The following is a 17,049-nucleotide window of genomic DNA, read 5'->3' as shown; positions in this document are numbered from 1 at the left end:
TTGTCCACAGTACACGTCAGGACCATCAAGTGGCAAAGCACATCCATTTCTTGCAGAACAACCCATAGCTTCTCATGACCTTCTCCACAATTAAAGGCTTTGCTGCCATCTGAAAAGAACAGACTGATCTTCTGAAATTCGTTGGCATGCTCTATAAGCCAGTGCAATACGATCTCAAGGACCTCTTCCTTTTCAAAATCCAGCTTGAACATCAGGCGTTTCTTGCTCCGAATAAGGTGAAAGCCTTCGCTGCAACACCTTGAGCATCGCGTTGCTCACATGGGAAATCAAAGCAACATTCCTGCAGTTAGGGCACTCCTTGGCTTCTCCTTTCTTAAGGTTTGAAGTACATTGAACGTTTCCAGTCTGTGGGCCATTGCTTTGTTCCCCATATTTGTGAGCATATTCTTGTTAGGATTTTCACAGATTCAGTCTCTGTGGCCTAGGACTATGGGTGTTTCACTCTGGTCCCATGCCCATGAAGGTGTGAAATCTGCATGTCCACTCAAGGCTGGATTTTAAGTACCCTGCATCTGAGAATGTGGGTCGTCGTCCACAGAAAGGGCAGAATACACCTACTAAGTCTGAAAGGAGGCATAATACTTTCTCTTTGGGGCAGTTTAATTTACTGTTGTGTGAAGAAATACTTTTAACTTTCCTGCATTGTCAATTGGCAGCTTTGCTGGATGAGCCCATGGGAGTTCTTGGGCTTCAACAGATGACCTCCGGTTGTAACCAATCAACCAAAATCGCACATGATCTAGGACAGGGGTCTCCAAACTTTTCAGAACAAGGGCCACATCATATATTTTACACATTTTCATGGGCCAAAGGGCGGAAGGGGGGCCCAAGCGATCCCCTACCCCTGCTGTCAAGATAGCGAGGGTGGGAGATCGCTTGGGTCTCCCTATGCCCAGGCTGGATAAAAAAGTCAAGGCGGGCCGCATGTGGCCCATGGGCCATACAGTTGTAGTTTGGAGACCCTTGATGAAGGATCTCCCCCCAGCCTGCACTTATGACATCTACCCGACCCTTTTACAAACCCAAATGCCAAATCCATCCTCTTATCTGCTGTATAAGTCTCATCAATGCCACTGCTTGTGTTTTTACATAAGAATTTGCCTTCTGCACTCCATGTAGGAGAAACCAACCAGCCTCTAAAGCAGAAGCACAGGCAAAAAATGCATCTGTCATTAAAAATGGCACTGTTCAAGCCATCAGGGGAAAGACAACTTTACCTCCTGGACAGCTCAGTCACTGACCTGAAAGGAGCCACTGTGGAGCAAAGAAACTTTAAAAGGAGATTAGAAGCACAGATGATTAAGCTGCAGTTGCCAGCTTGAAAGGAGAGGTGGGCAGCTGTATTGACTGGCTTGGTGCTAAAATATTTGTGCAGTTTGCAACAGTTTTGTGAATGGACAGTGTTAATAATGGTGCAATAGTATTAAACAGCCATGTTTTCTTTGTTGAATTGCCCTGACCTCATTGCCCTGACCATCATGTGTACTGCACTGATTCCTGAAATGTTAGATTATCTCCTTGTATACCCAATGAAGGGGGTTACAGGTTACGACAGCTGATGCTGTAATAAATCTGATAGAACACTGAAACACACTTTTGTTATTTAGCCTCTAACAGTTCAGCTCGTGATCTATGCAAAATTCCAACATATTCAAATTTATTGGGAATTGATCAGCCCTTCCATTTTTGTACAAAAGTTACCTGCTCACAGGGAACTCCCGTTTTGTAAGCAGAGCACAACAGACATTCTACATGATCAGTTAAATGAAACAGAAATGTGTTCTGATTTTATGCAGTGACACATTTAAGCCAAGAGGATACTGCTGAAAAGAAAAGGGGGGAAAAAGAACAGACCAATGACCAGAGACCCTGCCTTTGCTACATATCAATAACCGCCTGGCCATTCAGCAGATAGCCAGAGGTGGTCAGCCACACTTCCTTGCCTACAAGCACACCCTGACCAGAGTTATCTTCAACAGCTAGTAATGTGCTGTGATTGTTCCATTGTGCAAATTTGTGACAACTGGAAAGCTGGAGGGTAATTTGTGTCAACCACTTTTGAAACAGTTCAAAGAGGCCCAGAGGTGAATTGAATTTTTTGAAATTTTTTGAAATATACAAAAATAGATGATTCATGGCCATGCTGGCTAAGAGTTTCTGGGAGCGGTGGTCCCAAAAAGTAACTTTCCCAAACTGTTTTATTTCCAGAACCTATTCAGCCTCGCTCCCAAGTATTTTTCAAATCAATGAAAGCGGAACGTCTCTTACCATAGGTGGTGGCCAGGGGAGGGACACAACCCTCCTCCACAGAATGACTACAAAGCCTAGGAGACAGGCCGGTTCAGATCTCGGCACTTGCTGTAGGCAGATCGCAAGGTTGTGGTGCGCCTGGAATACACCCCGAAAAAGAGACTGAGAGCCAGTAAAGATGCTTTAGCACTAGTGGTTAAGTTCCCAGTGTCTACTCTTGCAGCTGTTATTTGGCATGGACAATAGTCTCCCAATGGTTTCCAAGGGCAGCCCCATGCAAAACACACACTAGTAATCCAAGCCGGTATCAATGGCCCAATGTGGAGCCTCAGCCCAAGTATTCCATGCCAGAAAATCTATTTGTGCTTCCCGTCATGAACATTCCCATCTGGGAGCATTCCCAACCTGCACGGCTGCCTCTTCAGGATGAGGGCAACCCCACCCAGAACAGGTTGAACCCCACCAAGCAGGAGAAACCAGCCATCCTGGAGCATCCTCCGTTCTCAGCCAGGCTGTCAGCGCCATCCGGTTGCCAGCAAGAGGGATTCCCAAATACTGGGCATTTCAGAGTGGGTTCGCTCTAGTCCCGCCTCTGCACTAGACCTGTTCGGCACGAGGCGTCTCTGGACAGTTGTGGATTTCGACCAGTCGGATAGCCTTCAGCACGACAGCCACTTGCAAAGAGAGGCCCTTCAAGATGTCCATGACTGGGCAGCTCAGGTCCCGGACCCCAGAGAGAACATTTAGCAGGAAAATCATCAGGGGCTGGAAGATGCTGTGGAGCAAAGCCGCCAGGAGGGGCTCCAGCATCTCCTCTCCTATTGCAGTGATGAGATCCACCACCAGCCCCTGAAAAAGAGGAAGCGGAGGAGCATGGCTAGAAGCCCAAACGGATTTGAGAAGCCTCTGCCCAGGGCAAGGGTAGGGACATTCAGATCCAGGGTTGGAAATCCAGGCCTTCTTGAGAGTTGAATCTGGCTTGCCCTAAATTCCTAGCTGGCTATGCCTCTTTCCCCAAGATATTGTCATCTGATGATTCCCCAGTGCTTGTATGGGTCTTTTCCCATTTTCAGAAAGTGAAACCCTCCCGCTAAGGGTTCGTTACAGTCAATAATAGCAAATGTGGAATGCTCCAAACAGCATGGTCAAAGGCAAGCAAACTCTGATGGTGCTTGGGGTCCTATCCTTTCCCCGTCCCTAAACTGTGCATTTTTCCCCATTTCTAAATAAAGTCCTTCTGCAGAGCCATGACAACGCCCTCTCACCTGGAAAACAACTTTGCTGAGAAAATGGATCAGCTCCACCATGAACAGGGTGGGCACCTTCATCAGGAGCGTCAAGAAGCCAAAGAACTCCTTCAGTCCTTGTTGAATCGCCTTCTCGGAGCTGCCCAAGAGAGGAAGAAAACAAGGTCCCAGAACCGGCAGAAAAGGGCAGAAAACGCCTCCCGCACAGGCTTCCCTGTTCTTCCCCAGAACACAGCGCCACGGAGCTGACCGGGAGAATGCTCAGTCTTAGGGCCATATGTTCATTTATAGATATATTTATAACTCAATAGATATACGGAAAAAAATGTTTGTGTTGTAGCTAACTTTTACTGCATTTCATCATTTCTATACTGTATATGAAATATTTTATTTTGTATGTTAGATACAGTATATGGTTTTGGTGTTCTGTGACACTCTGGGTCTCTTTGGAGAGAAGAAAGGCATATGAAGAAACCAAGCTTGGCGGCGGACGACATTGGCCATTCTAGGCCCATCGCCAATGTTTCTTTCCTTAGCAAAGCAGTAGAGAGGGTGGTGGCCGATCTGCTCCAGGCCCTTTTGGATGAGACCAATGCCCTGGATCCATTTCAGTTGGGCTTCAGGGCGCAACATGGTATGGAAACGGCATTGGTCGCCCTGTTTGATGACCTGTTGAGGGAGGCTGACGGGGCAAAATGTCTCTGTTGGTCCTCCATGATATCTCAGCCACCTTTGATGCTGTCAACCATGGTATCCTCCTGGGGAGGCTCTCTGAGCTGGGAATCGGTGGCCTGGCGCTTGCCTGGCTCCGATCCTTCTTGGAGGACCATCCTCAGAAAGTACAGCTTGGGGAGACTGTATCATCCCCGTGGAGTCTCAATTGTGGGGTCCCACAGGGCTCTATCTCCCCAATGCTGTTTAATATCTACCTGAGGCCGCTGGATCAGGTCATCAGGGGGTGGGGGGCTTCATGCCATCAGTACGCTGATGGCACCCAGCTCTACATCTCCTTTTTTCCCAACAACAGTGGAATGCATTGCATCCCTTCAGCACTCTCTGGAGGCTGTATTGCAGTGGATGCAGGTGAATGGTCTGATGCTGAACCCGGACAAGACGGAGGTCCTGAGGGTGGGTGACCCCTCCATCAGTGGTCTGGGAAACTCCCTCTCTTTTTTGGGGGGGTGACTCTCATCACGAAGAGTGAGGTTCGCAGCTTGCGGGTCTATCTGGATCCGGCACTTACTATGGAAACCCAGGTAGCGTCAGCTCCACCTACTTCCAGCTTTGGTGGATTGCCCACCTGCATTCCTATCTTGATGCGGCGGCCCTCACCACTCTGGTCCATGCGCTTGTAGTCTCGAGATTAGACTACTGTAATGTGCTCTATGTGGGGCTACCTCAGAGATTGATGTGGAACCTTCAAATGGTGTAGAACGCGGTGGCCAGACTTCTTACTGGGGTGAGAAAACATCAACATATCTCCCCCACTCTGGCTGCCCTGCATTGGCTGCCCATTCCTTTCCGCATTGATTTCAAAGTGTTAATGATGACATATAAAGCCTTAAATTTATTTATTTATTAGATTTCTATCCCACCCATCTAGACCAAAGGACTACGATTTAGGACCTCGATATCTAGTGGAATGTGTCCTCCCACCGAGATCTACCCAAATCACCCGACATAGCCAGCAGGGACGGCTGAGGGGCCTGACGCCAAGGGAGGCCCGGAGAGAAAGAACAAGAAACCAGGCCTTCTCGGCAGTGGCCCCTCAGCTCTGGAACAATCTCCCCCCAGAAATTTGTCCGGCTCCCTCACTGGACATTTTTAAGCCAATTTAAGACCTGGCTTTTCAGGCAGGCCTTCCCTCCTGCCGATACCTAATTTACTTCATTGCCATCTCTTGTATTATTATTGTTGATGCTGTATTTTATATTGTCATTATTTGTACTGTTGTTAGCCACCCAGAGTAGACTTCAGTCTAGATGGGTGGGGTATAAAATGAATGAATGAATGAATGAATGAATGAATGAATGAATGCATGCATGCATGCATGCATGCATGCATGAACGAACGAACGAACGAACGAACGAACAGTTGGGGCAGCAAATCTTGGGATCTGGGCAGCGTTTCACAATAAGGAGCTGATGGCCCAGTGGTTAAACGGCAGTGAAGACTCTGCTCGCAACCTGAGTTCAATGCCAACAGGCTTGGGTATCCGGCTCAAGGCGGTCTCAGCCTTCCATCCTTTCGAGGTTGGTAAAATCAGCGCCCAGCTCACTGGGGGAAGGGGGAGCAATGTGTAGCCTGCATAATGAAACTATAAACCTCCCAGGGAACGTTTCAGCACTATAGAGCAGTATACTGTATAAGCACCCTGCTTTGCTTTGTGATTCATCTTTAATGCACAGATAAGTTCCTAACCAATATGTGGATTAAAAAAAAACCTCGTAAACAATAAACACAGCAGCAGCTCTACGTTCAGAAGGGGAAACAGGAAAAGGACCTTGAAGGGGGTAAATCAATCAGAAGGAGGGGGCTCAATCTGCTCGCTGCCTTGCTCTGCCGTGACCAGACTCATGCCATGCCTCGCACGCAGACTGCACTTGGAGATGACCCATGAGGTATTTGGGGGGAGGGGGGAGGGGAACCGTCTGCTCTGCAGCCTGTCACTTTATTTCTATGGCTGATGGGCATGTGCAGGCTGACTGGGAAATCCTCAGAGCCATACTCCAGACAAGTACAGTGGTGCCTCGCTAGACGATGACAATCAGTTCCACTGAAATCGCTGTTTAGTGAAATCATTGTCTAGCGAACAGCATTTCCCCATTGGAATGCATTGAAACCTGTTTAATGTGTTCCAATGGGAAAGAATCGTTGTTGTCTAGCAAAGATCGGCCATAGGAAAGCCGCTTTGCGAACCACTGATCAGCTGTTTAAATCACTGTCTTGCGAAGCTTAGGTCCCGAAAACACCCATTTTGCAAGCGCGGAGGGAGCTGTCAAAATCATTGTCTAGCAAAAATCGGTTTGCGAAGCAGGGACCAAACATTGTCCAGCGAAATTCCCCCATAGGAATCACTGGTTTGCGAATCGCTATAGCGATCGCAAAAAGTCAATGTCTAGCGAAAAACCTGTCATGTGGGGTAACTGTCTAGCAAGGTGCCACTGTAACTTTCCTGAGCTCTACGAATCGGCAACACAGCCTGAAGATTTTTTTAAAGCCAGCGGTGCCACCAAGCAGAGGGAGGCAGTTCCTTTGGGTGGCAGGACCAGTGGCGAGGTATCGGGAAATAGCACGCAGAATGCGTAGCTTCCCTAGCACCTCCCTGGCCAGGCTGCTGCGGGAGGTTCACTTTGCCTCCGGCATCATCATTCCTTAGGATGTCCCACCCGCCCACTCCTCTGTACCGTGGAAAAACGCTCACATCCCAAGAATTACTTATTATCAAACCACCTGGGGTGATGGCCACCTCTGCTGGCATGCCGAAGAGCTAATGAGTCAAAGAAGATCACCCTCACCCTTACAAAATCAGCCACAGGCAGAAGCTTCCCTTCCCCAAAGCTATGGATGTGGGTTACCGTTTCGCCATTTCCGGCATGTAGACAGAATAACGGGGATCCCTCTCACCCTGGAAATCACGCCACTCTTCATAGTGGGAACAGGCAGCTGAAACTGCAGAAAAAAAACAAAGATTGTGCTTGCATAGTACAGACCGATTCTACTCTGGGGAGAGAGAGTCAGACACATCAACATGCTTTTTAAAAACAGAAATGTTAACCTAATATTTCCATTTTTAAATATTATCCTGATATCCTAATAGTATCCTAGACTAAAGAGAGCATGGCTTAAAAAGAAATTGATGGCATACACCAAAATCCAGGTCTATAGAGCCTGTGTCCTGGGCACACTCCTGTCCTGCAGTGAGTCCTGGACCCTTTGTGCACGGCAGAAGAGGAAGCTGAATACCTTCCATATGCGTTGCCTCCGACGCATTTTTGGCATCACCTGGCAGGACAAAGTTCCCAATAGAGTAGTCCTAGAACGAGCTGGAATTTTTAGCATGTATACATTACTGAAACAGTGCCGTCTACATTGGCTCGGGCATGTCGTGAGAATGGTTGATGGTCGGATTCGAAACGATCTCCTGGATGGAGAATGAGTGCAGGAAAATTGCCCTAGAGGGAGACCACAGCTGTGATACAAGGATATCTGTAAGCAGGATCTGAAGGCCTTAGGAATGGACCTCAACAGATGGGAAACCCTGACATCAGAGCCTTCGGCCTGGAGGCAGGCGTTGCATCACAGCCTCTCCCAATTTGAAGAGACCCTCGTCCAGCAGACTGAGGCCAAGAGGCCGTCCGGAAAGCAGCAAAATCAGGGAGCTGGACAGGGGACAGGCTGTATTTTGTCTTCAGTGTGGAAGGGATGGTCACTCTTGAATTGGCCTTCTCAGCCGCACTAGACGCTGTTCCAAGTCCTCCATTCAGAGCACGCTACCACAGTCTCTTGAGACTAAAGGATGCCTACATATCCTAATGGTAAAAGACATCCATTTGACACAGCCTATGATTTCCCGCACCCACGCATCTGGCCTTTAGCGTGCTCGGTTGTGTGATTAGCCCCTGGAAGGTACGCCAAAAAAAAAAAAGGCTTTATTTGTAAGCCTGATTGCAGAGCAAACCCCTTTCCTGGAGGAAAAAGAAGTCATTTGATTAACTGCAAGAAATGTGCGCTCTCCTGAACATCTTAAAGGGACGGGGGGGGGGGGAGTCCCAAATCTAAGAACACAATGGAGATGAGCTACAGCAGAAAAAAAAAAATTCTGTCCCAGGAAGTTTGCAAGCATTAAGAGCTGGAAAACAGAGTAAAAGGGGCCCTCTTGTGGCAAAGGAAGCACCCATTACAAGGACTCAGGCATCAACAACTGGAAGGGAAAAAAGTGTCCCATTTATACCCCCCTGAACGATGGGGCTGTATTTGTTTACCGAAAAACAACAGCAGCATTTTTGTCTATAACATACTCAATTTTCTAAGGGACAGACTGCAGAGACTCCGGTGGCCCCTCAAAGGCTGATAATGTTTGCTTCTCTGAATGTACCTCATAATATTCTAATATGTCCAAAATTATCCTTAGGTCATACCTTAGTTGTCTTTTTGGCAAAAATCCGTTTTGATCTGAATGGATGAACTCCATTAAAAACTTTTTCAATCTTTCCGCTATAATTACTGCAAAGATTTTATAGTCCACATTCAACAGTGATATTGGTCTAAATTTTTTTATATGTGTGGAGTCTGTATCTTCTTTTGGTATTAACGTGATATATGCCTCTAGCCATGTCTTGGGTATTTTAGCTTCTAGTAGGACTTCATTGCAGACCTCTTTTATTGGTAAGCTTATTATATACAGTATTGGAAGGGTTTATAAAATTCCGCTGGTAATCCGTCTGGTCCTGGAGTCTTATCATTTTTTTGTTTTTTAATTGCTTCCGTTACTTCCATCATTGTTATTTTCTCATTTAGGAGATTTTTAATGTTTTCTGGTACTTTAGGGAGATTTGCTTTTTTAATGTATTGTATTATCTTTTCAAGAGAAACTTCTTGAGTGTCATAGAGATTGGCATAATATTCTTTAATTAATTTTTTTATTTGCTCTTTTTTATATTGGAGGTCTCCGTTTTGATCTTGTAGCTTCGTTATTTATTGTGGCCTAAGCCGGGCGAGACGAACTTCTGGACGAGAAGGCCAGCGGATCTTCATTCGTTTGGATGTGCCGTGAAGCCACTTCCAACTCCTGGCTGACCCAGTGAGTTGGTGGCCTCCAAAGGTCCCTCTTAGGAAGAGAGTTGTGCGGGTCTTGCAAAACTGAAGGCCGTGGCTTCCCGCTTTGGCTGGGGGTTATGGGAACTGTTGTCCAAGCAAAACAACACTTCTGTGCTCTGGTTTCCACCTTAATTTAATAAAATAACAACTGCAAGGGCTGGAAGGGGCCCTCTGGATCACTGAGTCCAACCCCCACCAAGGAGGCACCATGGGGGGGGGGATTGAACTCCCAACCTTTGGTCCCGTAGCCAGAGACGGCCTCCAATTCATGGCAACCCTATGAATGAACGATCTCCAAAAGGTCCCGTCCTCAACTGCTCAGCTCAGCTCTTGCAAACTCAAGCCTGTGGTTTCCTTGAGTCAATCCATCTCGTATTTGGTTCTCCTCTTTTCCTGCTGCTCTCCACCTTTCCCAGCATTCTTGTCCATCCTTTGCCTTCTTGTGATGTGCCCCAAAGGGGACAACCTCAGTTTCATCATTTTTTCCCTCCAGAGATAGTTCAGACTGGATTTGATCTGGGACCCACTTGCTCCTCATTCTGGCCGGCCAAGGGGTCCACCAAGCTCTCCTCCAGCACCTCGTTTCAAACAGATCATTTCTCCCCTCCATCCGTCGGCTTTCTTCAAGTCCAGCTTCCACACCTAATGCATGGTGACTGGAAATAGAAGAGTGTGGCCGATCTTAGTCTTGGTTTCCAGCGGCACCTTCTTACGTGCAATGATCTTTTTGTGATTGCTTTATCGCTGCTCTTCCGAGTCTCTTTCTACTGAAATCCATGGGACTTCCCTGAAGACAAACTGCAGCTGTTTAAATAGCGGTCTTGCAAAGCTTAGGTCCCGAAAACACCCGTTTTGCGAGCACGGAGGGAGCTATCAAAATCGTCATCTAGCGAAAATTGGTTTGTGAAGCAGGGACCAAACATGGTCCAGCGAAATTCCCCCATAGGAATCACTGTTTTGTGGATCGCTATAGCTATCGCAAAAAGTCAATGTCTAGCGAAAAAACTGTCATGCGGAGTAACTGTCTAGCGAGGCACCACTGTATACACGCGCACATCCTCTTCCCGATGCCTCTTCCTGGGGCGAGCGTCTCAGGGAACCTGAAAGCAGCGTCCGGGCAGAAGGCTTGAATCTGCTAAAAAGCCCAGACGTCCAGGAGGGCCACCCAAGGCAGGAAGGTCAGAGTGGTGCAGAAAGACACTTCTGGAAGCTCTGCACCTCAAAAACTCTTTGATGAAAACAGTACAGTATTATCATTCTACCCCGTTTCCCCGAAAATAAGACAGGGTCTTATATTAATTTTTGCTCCAAAAAAACACATTAGGGCTTATTTTCAGGGGAGGTTTTATTTTTGTCATGTACAACCCTCTACATTTATTCAAATGCAGTCACATCATCTGTCATTGCTGCACAAGGGTGGATGGTGGGAGTTTCACTTAACTGGGGCTTATTTTGGGGGTAGGGCTTATATTATGAGCATCCTGAATAATCGTACTAGGGCTTATTTTCAGGTTAGGTCTTATTTTTGGGGAAACGGGGCAAAATATCATGCACGGTCAATCAAAATGATAAAAACATTGACTGCTATTATACTGTATAACAGATAAAAGTTTTAACCAACAACCTGTATGCTGTTCCTAACATTGCTGTTTTTTTGTAACTCTGATGGTGGTGTGATTTCTGAGATCTGCAGCTGCTTATAGTCCTGGGTGAAGTTTCTTGATATGGTTCCCAAAGCCCCGATGACGATGGGGACCCCTGAAGCGTGTTTCTTCCAGAGGTGAGACGTTTCAATGGCCAGGTCTCTGTACTTTTGTTAGTTTTCCCAATTCTTTATTTTCGACTCTGGCATCCCCTGGAATTGCCGTGTCAATCATCTATTACTACTGTGTCTGGTGTGTTATGTTCAAGGTGTCTGTCCGTTTCGATCCGGAAATCCCACAAGATCTTGACTTCCTCCTTTTCTGACACCTTCTCTACCTGACGTTCCCGCGGGTTTTTGGGAGGCCAGCAAGATCTATTTTTGCATAATGACCAGTGCACTAATTTTGCCACTCTATCAGGTCTAATTTTGTAATCTCTTTGTGCAGTCTTTGGGCATTCGCAGATGGGGTGTGACACGGTTTGATCTTTTTCTTGGCAGAGTCGACCTTTGCTGTTAGCACGAATTCCTTGGATCTTAGTTTTCATTGTGTTGGTTTGGAGCGCTTCTCCTTCTTCTTATTATTATGGATTTATATTCCATCATTAAAAGACAATAATCTTAGAACTGCAGAGCTGGAAGGGACCCTAGAGGTCCTCAAGTCCAGCCCCTATCAGGGAGGCCCTGTGGGGGATCGAACTCCCAACCTCCGGCTCTGCAGCCAGATGACTAAACCACCAAGCTATCCAGCAATTCAATAATAATAATCTTATAACTGCAGAGCTGGAAGGGACCCTAGAGGTAATCAAGTCCAGCCCCTCTCAAGGAAGCACAAGGGGGGGATCGAACTCCCAACCTTTGGTCCCACAGCCAGAGACCTCAACCCCTGAGCTACCTAGCAGTTCTAGTAAATAAAAGAGGTGGTGCTGGAAGACGAGACTTCAATGTCAGAAGGCACTCAGAGAGCGAATGAGGAAGATAAGTACGAATAGGGCTGTTTATTCAGCAACTGGAACAAAACCTCAGGGATATTTGCCTGCAAATGTGTATATTTGCAAAAGGAGACGTCGAAGCTGCCTGATTCAGTGAAGGAAGCCCTGATCTTTAGACTGCCAGACTGGGACAAGACTGTTTAAGAAATGGACAATTTTGAGATGACATTATTAGGTAAGGTTTCCTTAAGTCAGAAGTGGCTTCACAGGACATCACGGAAACACCTCCACGCTGCTCTGGCCATGACACGTATCCGTGGATAACCAATTCCTGGGAACGAAAGACCACCGATAACAAGGCGGAACTTTAAAACTCCCAAGTATCTCATGCGTACGGGCGTTTCACGTGCACGTGTTTCAAAACAGCACAAACAGGCCTGTGATTTTTTTTCCAGTTCCTCTTTGTGTTCCACTTCAGATGCAGAAAGCCACTTCCTTCCTGTCTCACCCTCTGACAGGGGAAAGTTCCCCTTTCTGGAGGCCAACGGGTTTCTCTTCTTTCACAAAGAAAGTGTCCCGTTCCAGTTCCTGACAGATGAAATGGGTAGACATCTGACACAGGGGTGGGGGGTGGCGGTGGTGTTTCTTTACCAAAAAATGGAGAATATCCACAACAGATAAGAGGGCCCCCCCAGCAAGTCAGGGCTTTAGGTCTGGACCCCAAATGGTGGCTCAGCCTGTTGAATGGCGTTGTTTCCCCAATCAAGGGGTTTTTTCAAGGTTTGAGTCTCCCAATGTTCTGGCCTACAACTCCCCAGAATCCCCGTCTGTCCAAAGGCTTCTGGGAGTTAAAAGTCCCAAACATCTGGAAGGCTAAAAGCTGACAACTGCTGGTCTGGCGCATCCCTTCATGCCATGAGCTACAGGGCTGGAAAAGATGAGATGCACAGGGGTCCTTTTATACAGTCAAATGATTAAATACTGTACTGCACGCTAAACTGTAATCAAAAAGAGAGTCCGTGTAAATATCTGGGCCAAAGCAACCCCTTCACCATCCAAAGAACCCTGAACTAAAGAGAGACCAGCAATGAGGAGAACTTCTTTCGCTCCGTGTGTTTCAAAAACCAGGGCTCAGAAACTGTAGCTGGTCACCGGCAAATCACCCAGATCAGAGATCTAGCAGAAGATCGCAAGCTAACTTCTCCCCACCCTCAGAACTGAGCGAGGACAGAGACACGTGGCCTTCAGAGGTTACGGAATAGTCATTCCCATCATCCACCACTATTGCTATGCTAGTTAAGGCTGGCGGGGTTTGTAGTACCACACATCCCCTATTCCCCATCCCTGGATGCACCCTCTCCCCATCCAGTGGCAGCTGGCGAGGACTCCAATTGTGAGGAGCTAAGGAATCCACTCCGGCTTTTACTGGGCACTTTACAGGCACAATCTGAGAGATGAGCCTGTTTTTTTGTGATAGGGTTCAACATCTTTATGAACCCTGTATGAAGCGGACTAAAACCAGGAGCGGATGCACAGCATCTCCAAAACTGGATTCCTACACAGCCACTGGATGCCTTCCGGACACGCTGGATCAGAACTGCTGGTCCACCAGGTTGAGAGAGGCAAGCACCCAATGGCCAGCCCAGAGTTTAGACAGGCAGGCTCAGAGCATCTGGTACTACACCCAGACCCTGCCCAACGGCGGGCAAGGCCACTGGCCAAACCCCCCCTTCCCCCCGGAATTGGCCACGTCAGCGCCAGCCATCTTTACCTAGCAGCCACGAAGGAACAGACAAGCAAGTCCTGCTTCCATGAGCCCAGTTCTGCAGGCAAAATTAGCTGGTTCCCTCCTTAGAAGCACCCCCTCGGTTCAGATGGAGCCAGGATCCTGAGCTATGGGTGTTTTCTCCTCCTCTTCCTCCCTCGGCTACCTTCGACACCGTAGGCCAGCCTCCCATTCATCTGGCACCCTCCAGAGGTGTGGGATTGCAGCTACCAGCATCCCTGCCGGGCAGGAGCTGAGGGGATTTTGCAAACCCACACTTCTGGAGGGTGCCAGAGTTGGCAAGAGGCTGCGGGATGCCATTCCGGGCCGACTGAGACCCAGAGGGCTTCCCAGCTACCGCCAGGGGTTGATTTCCCCCTCGGCACCAGCCTGGCATGAAACGAACTGATCCCTGCCACCTTCTTCTGAGCCAAGGATGCAGCATCTTGCCTTGTTCACGGAAGATGACAGGGGACACCGCTGTCTTCTACTCCTGTCCTCCTTGCGTTTCCCTGTCTCTTCTTCTCCCTCATTGCTTAATGCAGAAAATCCAGGACAGACAGCGCATGGGGTACAGCGCCACTGCCTGCTCATTCCCGTCGCATCTTTTCTGCAGAAATCAGCAGGTTGTTCCACTCGCAATAAATGCAAACTTCTTATGTGAGAACAGAGAGGCAGCCACTGCCGAGAGAGTGGACAAACCCTTTCCAGTTCCTGTCCCTCTCATGCAGGCATATCCCTAGCCAACCTCATATGCATCGGTGTTACCTTCTGTTTGGGTTCCTTTGGAGAGGGACCGTGTCCGGTCTTGGGATCTGGATTCAAGCCATGCATCCCGGCCACTGCACTCCCATCTCTTCTCGGCTTGGGGTACCTTCACCAGGAGCGGGGGACCTTCTGTGGGGCAAACACAGATCAGGGTGATTTTGCAAGAAGCTTTTGCACCCAGAGCATCGGCTGCTCTTCACCACACTGGCCGTCTCTCAAGAGACACAACATCCACACTGCTTCCCTGGTCCAACAAGCCTGCAACTCTTACCAAGAAAAAAAGATTAACTTTTTCTCAACAAATCCCTGCTGGCTCCTGGTGATTTCTGCTTTCTTTTCTAAATTCCCATGGGCCAACTGCTTAATTTCTTGTTCTGGAACCTTTCCCCTCCTTACACAGATCCTCTTTCTTTTTTCCTCTTTTCGAGGATGGGGGCAATATTTTCCCACCTCTGGACTTCACAGACCTCATCTTTTCCCCAAGAATTCTCTACGACAACAGAACGATACTCTGCTGACATGACCTCTGCAAGTTTGTTCAATATCCTTGACTATATAGCTCATTGGGTCTTGAAGAGCTGGATTCATGTAAGGCTATTTTTAAAAGTACAATTTACACGTTACATGGCATCTGTAGTCCTTGCCAGTGCAAGGAGAAGGCAGGCAAAAGGAGCAGAGTTCACGCCCACACCACACGCTTTGATTGTGCGCGTCACCAGATAAAGGCACTCTGTACAAGACAGAAGCAAGATAAAAGAATGCCAGTGGAAACACTACCAAAAAACCCCCCGCCCTTCCAGCTGAATAAAACATATTCCATTCTCATGTCAAAATATCAGATCTGCTCATGATTAGTACTAGTGTTGTGCAGCCCGTGGGATATTGAAAGGAACAGTGAGAAACCCGGTAGAAACAAATAGCCATTCAGCTGCTTCCTGGGTGGGCGATCCAGCTTTTGGAGGCATTACCAGAAAAGAACTCCTGGCAGTCCTCAAACGGAAGGTTTTTCTCCCAGTCCTCCTCGCTCCCAGCCGATGTTCTTCCTGGACCATCTAGATCGAGGTGGGCAGAAGGGCTCACCCAGGAGAAATCGACTTGACCGGCCGTTGTCCAGGTGCTGTTAAGATTAAAACAGAATATCTAGCAGAACTTCCTTTATTTGAAATGTACACAAACACCACTTCAGTATCACTAAGGGGTTTAAAGAAAGACAGCAAACAAACAAACATGTTTACCGTTTACCATGTGGCATTCGTTTGAATCTTCTAAATCTTTTTATACTTACTGTTTTTAGCTTTTAAATATCGTCTTTGAATGCTGCAAGGCCACCCTGGGTCCTTCTTAAGGAGAAGGACGGGATAAAAATAATTTAAATCAATCCATCCATCCTTTCTGGAGGTTGCAGGGAGACTTCTGCCAGCAATTCTGGGTTGACAGAGACCTAGGTTCAGGAAGACTAGGCTACAGTCTTTAAATCCCCTGTGGGATGCAACAGGTGGCCACAGCCTCATGAGTAGCCTTCCGGAAAGAAGAGGCCAGCGTGGTAGCCGCAGGCCAACAGGAGTCCCCGCAGAGGGATATTTCTAAGTAACTATGCAAAGGGGCACTTTGTCGCTCTTGAGAGAACAGTGTGTAAAGAGAATTAAAAGTAGGATTTGGTGCTGTGTTGTTGCATTACTGGCTGCCTAAACGGCCTCGTGTTTTCACCTGAACCTACAACTCCTTGTCTATCAGACAAACAAGGGGACAGACGGACGTACCTCTGACGAAAAAGGGGTGTGGGTTGTGGGATGAACGCATCCATTGTGGGATGAACGCAGCTTCTGACCTGCCGTTGCTCCTCAGCGGACGCCCGGATGGTCTCCAGACCCGACTCCGGATTCTTCTTCCTGCTCATACCTTCCCCCATGTTTAAAAAGATTCCCCGAAGGGACCTGGTTGTCTCTTTCTTTATAATCTTTTGGGGCATTAATGGAGCATCATGGTTTTTCTCAACAGGAAGACCCGTTTGGAAGACAGAGAGGAACGAGGCATCCAGACCGATGGAAAGCTCAGCCGGTCTGAGCGACACCTGTTGTCCCTTTGGCTAGAAATCTACAGGACAAGTTCTCCCAAAACTTGACGGAGGATGGAGAAGAAGGCGGATCTGTTTAAGGAGCAGCGGGTGAGTTTCCCCTTGGAGGGTTCATTGTGGTCCCAATGGCGCCGCTCTGCTTTCCCTGTTGAACTCAAGGACCGCAAAAGCACAAGGGTAGGACGCAAGCGATGAAAATAAAGCCAGACATGAAATAAACCAACGAATGCACAAAAACAGGAAAAGTTTACGCTGCCTGAATCCACCCCTCTGTTGAGGTCTACAAATAATTCAGGAGAGATTCATAGCAACCGTTTGGCGCCCGCAAATATTTCACTGATCTCTTCTCCTAAGCAATAATAAGCCGGAAGTGTTCTAGAGATGGTAGAGGGAATTATGTCTCCTGGAAAAAAAAAACACACACATAAACTCAATACATTATCATCTCCAGAGACCTCTCATTCTTGATGCACTGTTAGAGGAGCTAAAAGGCCCTCAAGGTCTCCCCCTACCCACAACATTTTAGGCTG

The 17,049-nt window shown here is 47.7% G+C and overlaps 2 protein-coding genes across 4 annotated transcripts in view; both read right to left on the bottom strand.

The window, feature by feature from the left end:
* The window catches only part of CALU (calumenin), a 20,289-nt gene extending 17,872 nt beyond the window's left edge, over nt 1-2,417 (bottom strand). Inside the window, exon 1 of one of the 2 annotated variants that reach the window (XM_020812443.3) lies at nt 2,290-2,417. In XM_020812443.3, the coding sequence (XP_020668102.3) occupies nt 2,290-2,292 (3 nt within the window). In that variant the 5' untranslated portion in view covers nt 2,293-2,417. The remainder of the gene's footprint in view (nt 1-2,289) is intronic. The other variant, XM_078376541.1, reaches the window with a different exon arrangement.
* On the bottom strand, nt 1,662-17,049 carry LOC140707810 (uncharacterized). Of its 2 annotated transcripts, none has more exons than XM_073002429.2 (6): nt 16,206-17,049; nt 15,414-15,562; nt 14,446-14,574; nt 7,097-7,184; nt 3,537-3,657; nt 1,662-3,120 (listed from the first exon to the last, which is right to left on the bottom strand). In XM_073002429.2, exons 1-6 carry the CDS (start codon nt 16,412-16,414, stop codon nt 2,869-2,871), a joined length of 948 nt encoding a protein of 315 aa, XP_072858530.2. In that variant the 5' UTR covers nt 16,415-17,049; the 3' UTR covers nt 1,662-2,868. The 2 variants fall into 2 exon arrangements, with proteins under 2 accessions (XP_072858530.2, XP_078232669.1); XM_078376543.1 differs by having other exon boundaries at nt 14,446-14,571.

The sequence above is a fragment of the Pogona vitticeps genome, chromosome 5 (assembly GCF_051106095.1).
Source record: "Pogona vitticeps strain Pit_001003342236 chromosome 5, PviZW2.1, whole genome shotgun sequence".
NCBI lineage: Eukaryota > Metazoa > Chordata > Lepidosauria > Squamata > Agamidae > Pogona > Pogona vitticeps.
This window is presented reverse-complemented; position numbering and strand designations above follow the sequence as displayed.